This window comes from Rana temporaria, chromosome 9 (assembly GCF_905171775.1).
Source record: "Rana temporaria chromosome 9, aRanTem1.1, whole genome shotgun sequence".
Classification (NCBI taxonomy): Eukaryota; Metazoa; Chordata; class Amphibia; order Anura; family Ranidae; genus Rana; species Rana temporaria.
Window position 1 is genome coordinate 114,344,040 of NC_053497.1, and position 12,770 is coordinate 114,356,809.

At 42.4% G+C, this 12,770-nt stretch overlaps 1 protein-coding gene across 3 annotated transcripts in view; it reads right to left on the reverse strand.

Moving 5' to 3' along the window:
• CAMSAP1 (calmodulin regulated spectrin associated protein 1) overlaps positions 1–12,770 on the reverse strand; it is an 83,053-nt gene that overhangs the window by 47,479 nt on the left and 22,804 nt on the right. For 2 of the 3 annotated variants that reach the window (XM_040324177.1, XM_040324178.1), the window contains exons 3-6: positions 8,806–9,068; positions 4,765–4,926; positions 4,488–4,568; positions 808–840 (exon numbers count right to left, since the gene is read on the reverse strand). In XM_040324177.1, the coding sequence (XP_040180111.1) occupies positions 808–840; positions 4,488–4,568; positions 4,765–4,926; positions 8,806–9,068 (539 nt within the window). The remainder of the gene's footprint in view (positions 1–807; positions 841–4,487; positions 4,569–4,764; positions 4,927–8,805; positions 9,069–12,770) is intronic. The other variant, XM_040324179.1, reaches the window with a different exon arrangement.

Consider the following 12,770-nt stretch of genomic DNA (forward strand, 5'->3'; position numbering starts at 1 on the left):
AAAAAATAAATTACAGGGAATGATCGTTTCAAGAGAAAAATTTATAAAAAAAAAAAAAAATCCTATTCTCAAATATTTTTCTCTGAAGATTTTTAGAAAAGGTCAGGAAGACGGTAAAACTACTAAAAATGTCCATTCTGAACATTTTTTGGGTAAAAAACAATGAATTTTTTTTACACGCAGCAGGCAATATGTACTTTGGTGAGCACAGTCTCAGCCACAACAGAGAACAGTTGCCCTGCATGCCCCCACATACCATATCTGCTACGTATGCAAAGGTTAGAAATACTATACCACTCGTGCATACTCCGCGGGTTCCAACATGCAATGCGCTAGGGCATGCATTAGATCAGGCTTAAAGACACAGATGAAACAAGAAACACACAAAGAATGAGACTATTAATGATGGTTATGTGTGAGGTTAGCGCAGTGATTAAAGAGGCACAGACAGACAAACGCACTAAGAACTAGAGGCCAATGGCAGAGCAGATTCTTTTCTTTTGTGTGGATATTAAGTACGGAGGAAACTATGAACCAATCTGGTTTACAGCTGAACTGCCTTGCCAGTTTTTCCTGAAATCTTGTTGTGGGTGTAGTGTACAAAGCATGGTCAGAAAACCTGAAGACCTCCACCTGTCTAGGAACCAAGAGTCTCACCATGCCAAGCCAGACTCTAGATGTTTCCTAAACAGCTGATGGGCTTTTCTTTGGCCACAACCTGCTGGAGAATGAAAAAGCTTGACACTAAGATGACTATATACCATGGTGGGATGAATGAAAGTTTTACATCGAAGGGGTATAACTTACAGGTACTAACTTCCAATACCATTTTGAAGGAGACTTTTCAGGAAGGAAGGAGAACAAATTAGGCAGAAGAAAGGAAAGTTTGGCAGATTAAACGGTACAGTTCTGGCACAGCTGATTCAACAAATATTCAGAACTTTCCATTCTTTACCACTTTCAGTGCTCAAAGGGCTCTTGCACATAAGCTGGCTGAACCCAATTAGTATTTCTCCACACATTTCCTCTGTCCAGGCACAGCTGGAATGCAGTATAAAACACCTGCAGTAATTCCCCGAGGTGGTGAGCGGTCAGTGCACAGGCTTGTAGTGTCCCCTCCTAGCACTCGAGCAAACATGTAGATAAAAGAAAGCCTGTAACTCGATCTTACGCAATACATTTATCCAGGTGCGATACAGAATGCAGGGCTTATGCGTTTCAGCGTGTAGCCTTAGGCATGGCTAAGGCTACAAGCTGAAATGATCAAGCCCTGTAATATTCTGTACCACACCTGGGACTAATACATTTATTCATTACAGTAGAACAAGCTGCCGGTGTCCTGACGAAAATGTTCCCCCGGCGTATTTGAACCCCCCTGTACTGCGCAGGCGTGGCACTTGCACAGTACAAACCTAGCCTACCAAGCCTCCGAAAATAGCCGAACATGTAGAGCTGAGAGTCAGCTCTACACGGCGCATGTGCAAATATGCCACAGGCTCCCGATGCTAGTGCTACCCTGCAAGGGGCGAGGGTGATTTTAACAATAAAGTACACGTGCTAGAGGGGCGGGTTTTGCAATGGCAATGTTAATGGGTGGATTTGCACATTTAACTCAGATGGCCACGCTCCCGCTAACACGTGTACTTTTTTGTTATAATCACCCCGCCCCTTGCAGAGTAGCACTAGCATTGGGAGCGTGTGGACATATGCCATAGTCATTGCGCTGTGTATTGTTCGGCTATTTTCGGAGACTAGGCGCCGCGCCTGTGCAGTACAAGGGGGTACTTATCCGCCGGGCAAAACATATTTGGCAGAACACAGGCTTTCTTTTACCTACAGCTGCCTGTTAACTAAAAGGATAATATGCTGCACCTGGGTGGAGGAATTGCGCTGGGAATAACATTTAATGGGCTCAGCCAGCCTTTATGCAAGAGCCAAAAAACTAACTAAAATTAAAAAAAAAAAAATTAGAAGGTAAACTTTGTACAACATCAAGGCTTACATTTACAATGTATTTTTTGCTCTGAAAAAAATAAACTTGCAATTTGTAATTATATATTTCATAGCAAAGGAAATCAAGGGTAGCTGCCCATTGCAAACAAGATCTCAGCTTGTGTTCTCTAAAATGCATAAAACAACGGAAGCTGAAATCTGGTTCTATGGGCATTTTTCCTGTGTTAAAAAGATGCAGAAGGCTTGGGTTAAAGTATATTGCATGCATAGCAATGTCAGCACAAAAAGGCTTATGAGGGATATAAAATAAACCACAACATCTATATTTACATTATGTAATAAACATTCAAATCCATTTTTCCTAGTAGACCTATGCATTAGTGAAAAAAAATTTAGAGCTGAACTCCAGGCAGATACAAATGCCACAATCTGATGCAGCTTGGTACCGATTAATACATTTATCTTTACAATGCAAGTACCTGAATTTGGCATGGTATCTCTTGCAGTCCCTGTACAACAGCACTCAGACTGAGAAAGAGAAAAGCAGCACAAAGGCCAATCAGCTGTGCTGCAATACAAGAAGCATGCTGCTAGAAAGAGAGTGACAGATGAGCACATCAGTCTGCAGATTGCCATTTCACTATCCAGTCACAGGCTAGAGAAAGGGCAAGATCTGCATTACTAAGCTGCAGCAGCAAGAACATGAGGCCTCCTGCCAGCAGGGCTATGCTGTGTGGTAGAGCTGTGTATAAAAATTAGAACTGGATAGGCACAAATATAAATCCTTTAGCAGGTAAAACAGCCATCTTGTATATCTTTTGTTTGTGCATAGGGCTTTTTTTTCCCTGGAGTTCAGTGTTAAACTACAATCTCTAATCATCAAACATGGCAAAAAGCATTCCAAGTTAGGCTGGTTTACACGGATATGACAAACGCTCCGACATTGGGAGATCACGTCGCATGACGTGTGAAAATCAATGTTTCCCTATGAGAGCTGTCTTAAGTGGTCCAACACAAGTCGGTCTGACTTTGAAAATTCTTCCTTGTACTACTTTGGCTCGACTTTGATTCTACTTCGGTCCATTAAATATCACTGAATTCGGATCAAAGTAGGATCCTTGTCCTTACCATCCGACATTGTGATTACAGCAGCAGTAAAATGAATTTATCTCACTCTGGGATTGTTTTGATTGGTCAAAGAACAAGTCAGACTATCACAAGTCAGATCAAAGTTGTATCCTGTTCATTCAAGTCAGATGGATGTCGGACCAATGTAGGACCGATGTAGGACTGATGTCGCAGAGCAAAGTAGGATGATGGTCATATGACTGTGTGTAGTATCAGTGTGAACTCAGCCTTACAGTCTAGAAAAACATGCATATAGCAGTCCTTGTAAGAGTATTACATATCCGATTGTGCCGAATGCTCTGGTCGTGTCAAAAACACACAATCTTGCAATATTAGAAAACAAAGGAAAATACCAGTCAAGACAAAATCAGTGAACTTACACAATACCAAAGTTAAGTCTCTCTGGCATTTCCTGATTTTAATGCAGTCCCCGCATTTAATTTTAAAGTGTTAGCAGCTTTATTTCCGGGCTTCTATATGGTTATTGATTTTAGTAGGTCTACATATTTCACAGATGACACAGTCGGGTGTGTCAAGGGGGAAGAAAAGCATGATCCTGAACAGGTATAATGGGACCGGGGGGGTGGGGGCAACACTGCACAGTAAAACGCTGCATTTTACCATGCATGCTGGTGTGAGCCTAGCCTTAAAGTGGTTCTAAAGGCAGAAGTTTTTTTTATCTTAATGCATTCTTTGCATTAGGATTAAAAAAACACTACAGTGTGCAGCAGTCCCCCTAATCCTTACCTGAGCCCCATCTCAATCCAGCAATGTTGCACGAGAGCATTGGTTGTCCGGGACTCGCCCCAATTAACCGAGACACAGCAGCGGGCGCCATTGGCTTCCGGTGCGGTCAATCAAGTCAGTGAGCCAATGAGGAGAGAGGGGGTGGGGCCAAACGACGGCTGTGTCTGAATGAACACACAGCAGCGGCTTAGCTTGGGTGCCCCCATAGCAATCTGCTTGCTATTGGGGCACTATGCAGGAGTGAGGGGCCAGGAGCTCCGGCAAGTGACCCAAGAATAGGAGGATCGGGACTGCTCTGTGAAAAACCAATGCACAGAGCAGGAGAGTATAATTTATTTTATTTTTGTTTAAAAATAAACCTGACTTTAATATCACTTTAAAGAACCAGGCAGACATTCAGAGCTACAGTAAAGTTAATTCAGATGGATTGCTAGTGTTCTGCCTCCATGTTTCTTTTGAGACAAGTTTTCTTCAAAGCAGGAAATTGTGGTAGCTGCATTGGTTGGATTCTGTGCCTGTCTACATTACCATGATTCTCAGCAATGCAGAGCTGTAGAAAGGGCACTGAATTCACTGCAAACCAAAACTCTCATTTCTCAAACACCTCATTTCTAGTCATACCCATCCAATGCATGACGACAACGGCATTATAAGAATACCTTTTGATGACTGGGGCTCTCAATTATCTGCTGTTTTAATCTTTGCTCCTTCTCCAGAATCTCTCTCATTTTCAGGTTTACCTATAATATAAACATTGACAATTTTTGTCAACAAACATTTATATGGCTTGGACATATTAAGCAGTACAGTGATCAGTTTACAACAGTCTCTGTGCCAGGACAGCTTACACGCCAATGTCCCACCACTATCACACCATTATTAATCACTTATGCGGCTCTCCATATTCCCCTCACAAACATTCAGATAGTGCCATACCTTATTAATCCAGAAAACCATAGCATCTTCCAAATCATAAGGAAGCTCTTTGGAGGCGCTAAACGTAGAGAAACGCTTGACACTTGCAACTACTTTCTCAATGCTGATCATTTCCACAGTATATGCCATCATCAGGGCATCGATCATGGACATGTGGGCACTCTGGAAAAAAAAAGAGCGCATAGGCATATTTAAAGAAAAACTCCAGGATAGTGATACAATTTTTACATTAGACTTGTGTAGTTAAGCATAGATGCCAATTGGATTTGGATTAAGATCGGACCGTTTTTAAAAAATCAGCGACATCTCTTTTTACACAGAATTTTATCTATCCTTGGGCTCCAGGAGGGATCTCTGAAATAACATCATCAATTCCTGGGTCTGTCACCACATACTAAGACTTGCAGTTCTAGCATGTGGTGACAGACACAGGAAGTGATGTCGCTATTTCAGAGATCATTCCTGAAGCCCAAGGATAGAGAAAATGTTGTCATGCCCTGAGATTTAGAATCTGAATGGGCAGAAATGTGGGCAGGACTGTGAGCGTGTATGGGATGAATGAGAATCCTGTACAGTGGACAGACCAGGAGATTGGAACCATTGTGTCCACCCTCTGCAGCAAATCACCTCACCACTCTCTTTACTGAGAACTACAGGGGGGAATGTACAAGACTGGTGGTCAGGGGGATAGAGAGCACAGAGGCCACCGGTCTCTACCTGTAGCATATAGTGAGTTGTAAAGGGTTTACAACCACTTTAACGCTGCCTATTTGTTTAGTGTAGCATAGGCTGCGTATAAAGAAGTATACTACTAGGCAGTAGCTATTCAGCCTGATCAGCAATTCTGGCTGGTGTACAAGGGATGGAGCAGATCTCAAACCATTACATGCAACAAAAAAATTATTATATGTTTAAAAAAAAAAAAAAAAAAAAAAAAAAAAAGAAGAAGAGCAGAAAGATTCTTTAGGTAGAACTTCAGCCGAAAGTGTTAGAGCCTCTGTCAGTTTTCTTGCCATGCGCGTCCTTTTTGGGTAACTATAATGGCAGACCACACAACATGTGACATAATATGAAATGGTCATTTAAAAAAACTACTTTATCTAACTGTGTATGTATATAGGCAGTTCTGAAGGCATACCCAATAAAGTAGCTGGCTATATATCCCCCACAGCTAACTACCCTTTGCTCCACTTGACCCTCCCTTCTAGATTGTAAGTTCTAACGAGCAAGGCCCTATGATCCCTCCTGTATTGATTTGTGTTGTGACTGTACTGTCTTCTCTGATGTAAAGCACTGCGCAAACTGTTGGCGCTATATAAATCCTGTATAATAAATACACACACACACACACACACCTGTCCCAGATCATCCTGGGACGGGTGATCTGTCTATCAAAAGTTCCCTGGACAAGGGGGAGGGGCTGTATATGACAGCGTGCGGCGGGGAACACACAGCTATTAAAAAGAAAGCCGTTACGTTGCCCAGTGCTCTAATCAACCAGGCAGTGGCAGCTCTACTCTCTCTTCCCCTGCACAGGCAGGCTGCACTGGCGGACACAGGCAGGCTGCACTGGCGGACACAGGCAGGCTGCACTGGCGGACACAGGCAGGCTGCACTGGCGGACACAGGCAGGCTGCACTGGCGGACACAGGCAGGCTGCACTGGCGGACACAGGCAAGCTGCACTGGCGGACACAGGCAAGCTGCACTGGCGGACACAGGCAAGCTGCACTGGCGGACACAGGCAAGCTGCACTGGCGGACACAGGCAAGCTGCACTGGCGGACACAGGCAGGCTGCACTGGCGGACACAGGCAGGCTGCACTGGCGGACACAGGCAAGCTGCACTGGCGGACACAGGCAAGCTGCACTGGCGGACACAGGCAAGCTGCACTGGCGGACACAGGCAAGCTGCACTGGCGGACACATGCAAGCTGCACTGGCGGACACAGGCAGGCTGCACTGGCGGACCCGGATAAAGTTGTTGTTAATATTTATTTTTAGAACTTAATTCTGCATAAAACATTTAAGTGTAATTTCATGAGATAATGTACGAGGGCACATTTAGGGGTTGGGCCAGGCAACTGGTGGCGAGTAACCTTTGAGGCCTGGCTAGTAGCTCAGGACTTGAAATTTTGAGCCCTGACAGTGTATATAATTGTGACTCGAGTCATATACGGTTGAATGTTATTAAAAACTACCTTTTCTTTTCAATCTGCAGCTCTGCAATTTTCTGGAAAACGCAATGCAATATGGCTACCTGGAGGTGTTCTGTACATAACGCTCCTAAGAAACAATTTTTTGCTTGTGCAATTTGAGACATCCTGTGCAACAAAAATGTAATTTTTGGTGAGATACTCACAATAGGAAATCATGTGTATAGGGATGCAGACCCTGCAATTTTCCTCATTAGAGGCCTGAAAGTGCAGTAGCTGATAATTATGAAACCACTCCCATTAGATTCACCTACCACATGGACACATATCTTCAGAATACCAAAAGATAGGAATCCGCGACTAATTTGTTAAAACCCCTGCATTGTACATAGATCACCCGGGGGGCTAGTTTTTTTCTCAACAAAAGTGGAGTTACCTTTTAAGGACACTAGCAAAAAACTGAAGTCAGGACAGGGTTATAGGGTGCACTCTGGGGGCAGCCCTAGCAAGTGTTTTTACCAATCACTTGGAAGTAGCTGCATAAAACTGATTGCATTCTTCTCCGCCACAAGGGTGTTAAAGAGACTGTCAGTGGGGATGGGTAACTGCTGCATCTATTAAAGTACATGAACCTAGAGGTGTGTGGAAATCCCTTTTAGCAGTCTGCCAATCCTTCTTGTAAATGGCCAAATTTAAGGACAGGCAAAGCTCAAATACATTCAGGTAGTTTTAGAGCTTAAATTCTGCATGTTTAAAGACCATCTCCACTTAAAGGGGTTGTAAAGGAAAACATTTTTTCCCTAAATAGCTTCCTTTACCTTAGTGCAGTCCTCCTTCACTTACCTCATCCTTCGATTTTGCTTTTAAATGTCCTTATTTCTTCTGAGAAATCCTCACTTCCTGTTCTGTCTGTAACTCCACACACAGTAATGCAAGGCTTTCTCCCTGGTGTGGAGAAAGCCTCTTGAGAGGGGAGGGGGCGAGCAGGCGGGTCAGACACTCCTGCTCGCCCCCTCAAGAGGCTTTCTCCACACCAGGAAGAAAGCCTCGCATTACTGTGTGTAGTTACAGACCGAAGAACAGGAAGTTTCTCAGAAGAAATAAAGACATTTAAAAGCAAAATCGAAGGATGAGGTAAGTGAAGGAGGACTGCACTAAGGTAAAGGAAGCCATTTAGGGGAAAAAATGGTTTTCCTTTACAACCCCTTTAAAGCTTTAACTGTTACAGTTCTGTATAATTGCTCAGCAGGTAGAGCAACATTACAATGTCAAATTAGTCACAAATGCATGGTCCTTAACTTATTTAAAAAAAAAATTGCAAGGGTGACACCTTCACCATGACCTTTTGCGAGTGTTGGAGTCGCATACACAGGGGAATCAAGCTACTGGAGTGCATGTGCAAATGAAAGGGAGGGCTGCTGGTGTATAAAGGCAACTTCCTTCTCTACTCACCAGCTGCACTGCACAGACAGCATGTGATGGGGCTAAAAGACACACACTGCTCTACATTGTCTGCCTTCCTCAGTATTGATTATCTGTCTCCCCAAATTCACAAAGGATTCGTGCACAGTCAACTAAGCATGCCCTAGAAATCAGCTTGTGCTGTTGCACAGTTAGGTTCAATATTTCATCGTGTGTTTGCTCAGTACGTAAATCCAGAAACACACATCCCCCCCCCCAAAGACCATGCTTCCAAATGCTACATTATATCACTAAACAGAGAAAAAAACTTCAACAAAACAAGCACTGAAGGGGTTACAAAACTTCTATATCTTCCATTAGAAAACAGCATGGACTCTTTAAAACCGGTCTGAGCGGCCTATTCATACAGAATGACAAAATAATTGCTGTATACAATATTATAGCGAAATTTGTTTCTACACAAACCATTTTGATTGGGGCACAGCTGAGGTCAGCTTCGGACACAGGTGCGTCTTCACTCTCCATGACATAAATCCCTTTCTGAGACAAAGCCTCGATGACGGGTTGGTGGCCCTGCAAGGCAGCCACCTGATCCCCTGTGAGGATAAGGCCGCAGACACGGCAATATAGCTCGCTGGAGAGTAGAAGCTTGATGACAGGTGGTTTGATGTGCTCCTGCTCATACTGGTCAATGTAAAACGGCTCCTTCAGTTCCTCTGGAACATTATCTAAAAAAAAGAGACAAAGAAGATTAATGCAGAGCTGATGACCTGATCAAACAGTCTGCAAATCAAATTATCCTTTATGCACTTACATAGAAATTAAATTAGCACTTCTGTATTAAAGCATTACAACTTCTTTATTTATCAACAGCTCAATGTCAGCTAAACAAAAACACACAAAACAAATAGTAAAAAAGTAATAACAGATATTAAAGTTTTTTTTTCCAGAAAATACGTTTTGGTGATTGTGGACAGGATAAATAATCTTGATCTTCTAACTAGTAGAACCAGCATTAAGATTTGTGTCTAAACATACAGCTTCAGGTTTCTGCTGCGCCTACTGCAATGGGTATTCTCCAAATCGCAGCAGTAGGGATAAGAGACCATAATGCCAATTGCTGAATGCAGAGCAAATCCTGGAAAATCCAACTGAAGGAGACGAGGAAAAATTCCCTAAAAGGATTTAGACAGCAAAAATAAAAAATGTACTGGAGGCTTGAACTATTCGTTGCTCCAACAAAACAATATGAAACCGTTTGTCTGGATTTGTGCTTCTACTAGCTTGAATATTGGCTTTGGAAGCGCCAGAAATTAACTACTTTCAAACATTGCCCACACTTACATCCCACCTATTTGTTACCATATTACTAAAATGAATTATTATTGAAGTTAATGTCACAATCCGGAGGCAAACATCCAGATGACAATATCATAATAGAAGCAAAACAACCTACATAATTTCTGCATTATTCATACTTGTTTAACAAGTTGCTCACAGTTAATTAGAGCAATAAAAGACAGGGAGGAACGTAACCTAGAAAATCGTATCCAGCCAACTCCTGTGCCAAGTACTCCTCCAGTAATTCTCGTAGAGCAAACAATGGCCAGCACTATTGTTTGCCAACTACAACAGGACTATCAAAACATGACTTAAGCTGGCCATAAATGGACTGAAATTAGACCTGTTTAGCAGGGAGCAGCCAATTTTGATCCATTTATGGGCAAGCTGGTTGTATAGAAATCTATTTCTCGATTGATTTCTGTACAACCAGCCTGTTGATAAATTCATGCTCGATCAGTGCCGCCCAGGAGGCTCCGCAAAGAGGGATTCCCCATCAATATTGAGTGTGTGAATGGGGAAAAGAATTCATTTTCTTTAGTTAAACCTGCTGTGATTGGCCAGAGCCGCGATGACTTAACTCCCACACATGCGCATGAGAGCCACCAGTAACGGCATACAGACTGAAGCAACGGCACGTAGGTGCCGTTGCTTTAGTTTGCCCCAGTGCGCATGTGCCGATGACATCGGGACACATGCAGAGGACAGGTGATATCTCCTAAATCGTGCAGGTTTAGGACATATCATGGGAAGCTTACAGGCAAGCCTTAATCTAGGCTTACCAGTAGTATAAAGTGGTTGTAAATGGTTTACAACCACTTGAAGCAGGCAAATCTTCCGGGCTGTCAGTGGTTAATGCTGAACCCTGGGAACTGTGAAAATAAACCCTTGCAAATGGGAGCACCCTGCAATGCAAGCATTCAATACTTGCTCAAGGTTCTTTGAGGGGGGGGGGGGGGGGTGGGGGTCTGGCAGCAGCTTAATAGGATTAAAAGGTTAAAAAAAAAAAAAAAAAAAAACACACATACACAGAGCGACCAAGTATGACAATCAGCTTCTAGCCTCAGTAAAGCTTAGAAAATGAGAGAAAGAAGCTAACTGTCTACCATGCACAGCTTCTTCAAATTCTGGCTGATCCAGCTTTGATTTATTCCCCATATTGCAATTTTCGTGGTTGAGAATTAAAGTGGTTGTAAACCTCAGACATGAAATATCAACAAACCGATTATAGCCAGCAGCCTTTGAAACTAGCAAACCTTGGTTACTCCATACATACAGGAACTTTTTTCAGCCCATGAACTGAATCGTTTACATTGTTTTTTATACATCTTAAAAACTGTTTTTGGCTTGTGTTGGTTCCAATCTGGCCTTCAGTGCACCAATGCTGTGTGCTTGTTGTATGAAATATGAACAAAGCAAATCTTTTTTAGTGTCTACTTATACCAAGTATAATTTCTGTCTGCCTCCTTTCTCTGCTTTCAGCACAAGTCCCACCTGACAAGTTTTCCTGACACCAAGAGAAAGATGGTGACAGGGGAGGGATCGCCAGCTATTTGACAGCCTTGGCTCTGTCCCTGTGTGAAGGGGAGGGGGTCCCTTCAATCCAATAAGCTCTCATAGCTCTTCTCACTGATTTAACTACAGCTCTCCGCCCCTACTTTTCAGGGCCGAGGAGGTCCTGTGTAAATTCTGCACTTTGAATTGATGTAGGGAAAAGATGGCTGCAGATAAACAGGTTCAACTGCTGGAGGATTTGTTTCATCTCTGTACATCACCTGGGGACAGTCTGTTCACTAGGTATATGTGAGAGTTTACAACCACTTCTTTAAAAAAAAGGGGGGGGGGCCCACAATGGAAGCTGCAGCAATACATTTTTGTTACCTACAGTATATGTATACACAAAATGTTAGTGCTTCTGTCTGTGATATAATGCAGCAGGACATTCACATGAGAATAACTGCACCAGATCTACAATGAAAATGCCAAAAAAATGTTTTCTATTGTTTGTGTATTGTCTTTATTCTTTGGAAATAAAACCAACTACAATACAATGAGCAAGTGATCAGAATATGAATAAGCAATATGAAAATTAATAAATTAATGATTCCTCATTCCAGCGCAACTCTTGCATGCCGAACAATAACACAATAACAGCTTCAAACTGAACATTGCCCAGGACTGACAGATATTTTATCTACACAAACAGGGGGTCCCCGACTTACGAACGCCCGATTTACGAACTACCAGGCACTGCTGGGACCCTCTGCCATTTTGGGGCGGACCGCCTGCTGTTCTGCGCGGCCAGACAGAGCCTCGGGAAAAGTCCATAATTGTTTGCGCATGCGCAGAGCGTCATTCGACGGAAAATCGTAAATGTCCGTAATTGCCGGTCTGCGCATGGCCTCAGTAAGATTAACCACTCTCCCTCCCCCTTTCATGACCAGGCCATTTTTTTTTTTTTTTGCGATTACTTTAACTCATAATTGCGAGGTTGTGAGATGCTGTACCCATATAAAAAGTAATTTCCCACAAATAAAGCTTTATTTTGGTGGTATTTGATCACCTCTACGTTTTTTTTTTTCACTATGAGCTATATATATATATATATATATATATATATATATATATATATATATATATATATATATATATATATATATATATATATATATATATATATATAAAACATATCCAACAATTTTTGTTTCATAAATTTAGGCCAATATGTATTGTGCTACATATTTGGTTAAAAAAAAAATCATATGCAATAATGGCGGCAATTAGCAACTTATAGTGGGACTGCGAAATGGCGGTGGACAATCTGCCACATTTAACACTTTGTGGGGACCAGTGCTAAAAATATGCACTGTCACTGTACTAATGACTCTGGGGAGGGATTAAAAAGCTAGGGCGACGACCAAAGAGTTAAATGTGTGCCTAGCAAGCGTTTGTATACACCATGTGTGGTGTTTTTGCCCACAGTTAAAATGGTTGCAGCCAAGTTCAGTGGAGGGAGATTCCTGCAGCATATTTGGCATGTAAAGAATCACAGTATATATAAAATAATACGCAAAGTCTTTGGAGGGAAG